Here is a 5,000-nt window from a genome sequence, read left to right on the forward strand (position 1 = left end):
TACAACAGTAGAATTATCAGAAAGACAAAAAAATTTCTTCTATTTCATATTACGTAGTCCCGCATATCAACCGTGAGTTGTGAGTTTGGTGACGAATGTTAACAGACAAAATACTAACGAGTAGGATCAATGAAGATAGCAAAAAGAGCCATTGTCTAAGAAAAATCATCTAAATAATTTCTCTTCTTCTTCTGCGTTCGTGGGCTGCAACTCCCACGTTCACTCGTATGCACACGAGTGGGCTTTTACGTGTATGTCCGTTTTTACCCCGCCATGTAGGCAGCCATACTCCGTTTTCGGGGGTGTGCTTGCTGGGTATGTTCTTGTTTCCATAACCCACCGAACGCTGACATGGATTACGGGATTTTTAACGTGCGTATTTGATCTTCTGCTTGCATATACACACGAAGGGGGTTCAGGCACTAGCAGGTCTGCACATATGTTGACCTGGGAGATCGTAAAAACCTCCACCCTTCACCCACCAGGCGCCGTCACCGTGATTCGAACCCGGGATCCTCAGATTGACAGTCCAACGCTTTAACCACTTGGCTATTGCGCCCGTCGTCTAAATAATAAATCATAACATCCACCACACTAAAATGGGCTGGGTGCATTATTAACTGTAATTTGTTTCATGACGTTTGATCTTTGCTGTTTCATTACAGTGTGTTAGCTTTGTATTTTTGTGAGATGGATGTTTGTTTACAGCGCTCATTAAGGTTATGCTAATTGTGTGTGTGTGTGTGTGTGTGTGTGTGTGTGTGCGTGCGTGCATTATCTATAGAGGATCAGTAACTGCGGTGCAAGCTTTGTCTGTAATTACCCAAATCTTACAATCTTAGGAGATCATGGACACACATTTCAACTAGCTATTTTACAGGTAAACATAAGAACAGATGGAGAGGTAACAGAATCTACCCGATATTTGTCACAATTCTGGTTAACCAAATAATTTACACAATCATCATCAACAGTAACTGTTCCGAGAGCACAGTATAACAATTCAGCTTGTTTTAATTGCGAATATCTATACACATCTGCGTTTATTCGCATAGTGACATTTCAAATACAGATTGGCTCAATGAACAGACAGGTACAGTAACTGCTGTTTGCTTTCAGTAAGATAAAGACTCATAACTTTCCAACTAAACAGCGATGGTATGAAGTTATGTGTCTTTGTCTTATTTTAAAGAGCGAGTTACTGCACTTGTCCGTTGGATTGAGCCAGTCACTTCACATCATCACTCAAGATCAAGAATGGTGTTTCACCTCGCACGAGAAATTTTAAGTGGTATGAAACACAGATAAAGTCCCGTAGCACGACAGAAATGTTAAAAAAAAGAGAAAAGAAAGGGACTTACACACAACAGTGTAAGTGTTTGATTCAGTGGGTATATCATTAGATTATTAATGTGAGTAGAAAATGGATTTGCATTAATCCAGTAGATATGTGACTAGAAAATGGATTTGCATTAATCCAGTAGATATGTTTCTAGAAAATAGATTTGCAGCAATCCAGTAGATATGTAACTAGAAAATGGATTTGCAATAATTCGTTAGATATAGGATAGAAAACGGATTTGCATCAACCCAGCAGTGACTGTCCGGGTACAATACAATACAATACATCTTTATCAATCCGATTGGAAATTACAGGTTTCATTGAAAGGCTTGTCACTCCCACCACACAAGTCTCTCAGCCCGAAGACGAGTCCAACGTACCAACATAAAAAAAACAAACAAAAACGCGATTATGAACATGGCAAACATTTTAACTTTAAAGTGAAAAGGTTGAAATATGAAAACGATATAAGATATGAAAGTAATATAAAAAAAAAAAAAAAAAAAAAAAAAAAAAACAACCTCAGCTGCCTGATGTCCACCAGGTGTGCAGTGCAGTGAACGGGGACGAGCGGCGCCATGCCGTCCAACACACACACCATCCTCGGGGGCACCAAGCGCTTCGAGTGCCGGGTGGTGGGCCACCCGCGCCCCGAGATCCGCTGGTTCAAGGACGGGCGGGACATCACCCACAGCGGCCGCTACAACTTCGACCACAACTACGACGGCGTCATCTCCATGGTCATCGAGAACATCGGCCACAGGGACGAGGGTCACTACCGCTGCAGGGCCGAGAACACGGAGGGCATCGCCTCCACTTCGGCCTACCTGATCGTTAGAGGTGGGTGGGCGGGGGTAGAGGGGGTGAGGAGGTGGAGGGCCGGGAGGGGGCGGGGGGGTAGTGAGGGGGAGGAGGATCTATCCACATGCATGTCTTTTACCGTGTTTTTTTTTGTTTTGTTTTGTTTTTGTTTAAATGTGTACATTGATACTTTAACAAAATGTCTTGAATCACCGATATGTGTGACGGGACATTAAAACAAAATTCCTCCTCCTTGTTTTGATCTCATTCCTGAAGTGTAAAAAAAAAATATTATTGAAAGTTTGAAATGGTATTCAGGCGTTGTTGAGCGAGAGGAAACTCAGTTACAACTACTTATTTTCATGCATTGGTTATACTGAACCCGACGCTCATGTATCTCATTCATTTACAGAATGCTTTGGGTCATCCATATACCGCAAGATAGCAGAACAGTACCAGCTACTATTCTGTTAGACAACAGATCTGTATAAGAATATCAGCAAAGTTGATAAACACGCGACGCTTTTAACTATAATAATACTGTTCAGCAGTAATTTAATGTTGAGGAGTTAGTCCCCGAGTGAAATAATACATTATAATGACTGTATTTCCAGCTCATAAAGAACACCCCGACGAGAAGATTGACGAAGTGCACACCATGGCTCTGGAGGAGCACATCGTCTTCACGTCCGGTGGAGATCACTCCATCATGACAGGCCGTCCAGGGGACAGCAAAATGGACATGGAAACAGCTCGCCGGCGGACCTTTGAACAGGTGGTGGATGAGGAGAAGGAGATCACCAGGGAGGTGTTGAACGGTACTGTCAGTAAAGAAGTCTCCAGCAAGAAAACAAGTGAAACCACAACCAGCAAGCAGGTATTTAGCAAGTATGAGGAAAGCGTAGAAAGCAAGAGTAAGCGTACAACAATTATCTCTGAGGAGACCTCTGTGTCTCGTAGTTCAAAGATGAAGTCCATCCAATCTGAAGACACCACGAAATCCGAAGATATTTTATCCATCTCAGCCTCGATGGACGAAACCAAAGTAAAATCAGACTTGGATGAAACAGAAAAAGGCATGAAGGTTTCAGTAGAAACGGAGCAGTCTTATTCCAGTCAGCAGCAAGTTGGTCAGGTCATCGTCAGCGCCGACTCAGAAACGAACGAGAAGAACAAGGCACTGGGTCGGTCTCTGCAGGTAACTGAAGGAGAAACGTCTTCCAGTCTGACCAAAGATTCAGCGAAAGACCTCATCACCAGTGTCAGCACGGAGGAGATTTCAGAAACGAAACAATCCTCTTCCAATCAGAAGCAAACAGGTCATGTCGCCGCCAGCGCTGAATCCGAATCCACCGAGAAAAACCAAGGACTTGGTCTGTCCGTGGAAGTCAGCGAAGGAGAAACATCTTCCAGTCTAGCCAAAGACTCAACAAAAAGTCTTGTTACCAGCGTCAGCACAGATGAGGTTTCGACAGAAACATCCAGGAAAACCCGGATAGAGCAAATGAAGATGGAGGTGAAGACAGAGGTGGAGGAGGTTCCCAAAGAATGCCGGATGGAACCTCAAGGACGAGGCGAAGAAGACACCACAACTGTAGATGTGATTGACGGTGCGGCCAGCAGTCTCTGCAATGACAGTGGCTTCATGGAATCCTCCATGCTGGACTCCAGCCAGTTCCCTGCTGACGGCAGCGTGGTAGAGTCTGCCCTGGATTCCTCCAGGGCGGAAACGATTTCAGCCACAACAGCAACGACGGAAACTGGCTCCACGGCAGTATCTGTCAAAACAGGAGTCAACGTAGAAGAGTCCGTGCTTGAGGAGTCCTCTACTTCCGAGACGCCTGACGAAATCATAACGCTCGTAAAGAAGTCCAAAATAATAACAACAGAAGAAAACGTCGAAACAGTTGTAACCAGCGCCACCACCGTCACCCAGGAAACTACCCTTGTCAAAGAAGTCACAGAAGGCGAGCCTGACGAGACGACCACGGTGACGACGACAGCAGCTGAAGAAGCCAAACTGGAAGAAGCAGCTCCCGACAGACACAGGCCGTCCGTGTCGCAAGAAGTGTCCCACGCTGAAGAAACCGTGGAGAACATCTCCGGGGGAGACATCACAGGCCTGCTGGACGAGCGGCCAGACCCCGCCACGGTGGTGGAGGAGGAGGTGGTGGGCGTGGCCGAGGAGGACCAGCAGGGGCAGAGAACTCGCTGGGTGGACCAGATCACCAGCAGGACGGAGACCCTGGCCATAGAAGGGGAGGGCAGGAAGGTGGAGGAGCTGAGTGTGGAGCAGGAGGAGGCCGCTGTGGCCACACAGATACAGGTGGATCAGGTAGAGCTGAGCAGAACCACCCAGGAGACAGGTCCTGAGGTGTCCGTGGACGCAGAAAGTCTGGTGGGCAGACAGACGTCTGTGGTGGAGGACCTGTCCACAACCCAGGAGCAGCTGGCCACCGTGAACACTGAAGCCCCTGCCAAGGACCGGAAAGGTTTTGAAGAGCGTTTGGAGGTGGACGAAGAACTGTCCGCAAAGAACGTCTTGGGCCTGCAGAGGACACCCACGTCCGCCTTTGATGAAGTGGAGAGCTCTGTGGACCCCGCTCTTCAGGCCGGGAAGAAGGACAGGGACGGTGTGACGCTGAAGGCCGAGGTGAGCACTGAGGAGAGCAAAACGGGCCGCGAGGATGACCGCCAGCTCAGGGTGTCCGCCGAGAGCAGTGTGGCCCAGGGTGAGGCACAGTCCACAGGGCTGAGCGCTCCAACCTTGGTGTCTGTCCCCGATGATGTTTCGGTGCAGCTGGGACAGACCATTCGCCTGACGTCTCAAGTGCAAGGTGAGGGCTGGTTCGTGGCA

At 47.4% G+C, this 5,000-nt stretch overlaps 1 protein-coding gene across 5 annotated transcripts in view; it reads left to right on the forward strand.

The window, feature by feature from the left end:
• Positions 1–5,000, forward strand: part of LOC143292788 (uncharacterized) — a 159,787-nt gene that overhangs the window by 22,238 nt on the left and 132,549 nt on the right. For all 5 annotated transcript variants that reach the window (XM_076603361.1, XM_076603363.1, XM_076603364.1 and 2 more), the window contains exons 2-3: positions 1,887–2,182; positions 2,758–4,980. In XM_076603361.1, the coding sequence (XP_076459476.1) occupies positions 1,921–2,182; positions 2,758–4,980 (2,485 nt within the window). In that variant the 5' untranslated portion in view covers positions 1,887–1,920. The remainder of the gene's footprint in view (positions 1–1,886; positions 2,183–2,757; positions 4,981–5,000) is intronic.

Source organism: Babylonia areolata, chromosome 18 (assembly GCF_041734735.1).
Source record: "Babylonia areolata isolate BAREFJ2019XMU chromosome 18, ASM4173473v1, whole genome shotgun sequence".
Taxonomy (NCBI): Eukaryota; Metazoa; Mollusca; class Gastropoda; order Neogastropoda; family Buccinidae; genus Babylonia; species Babylonia areolata.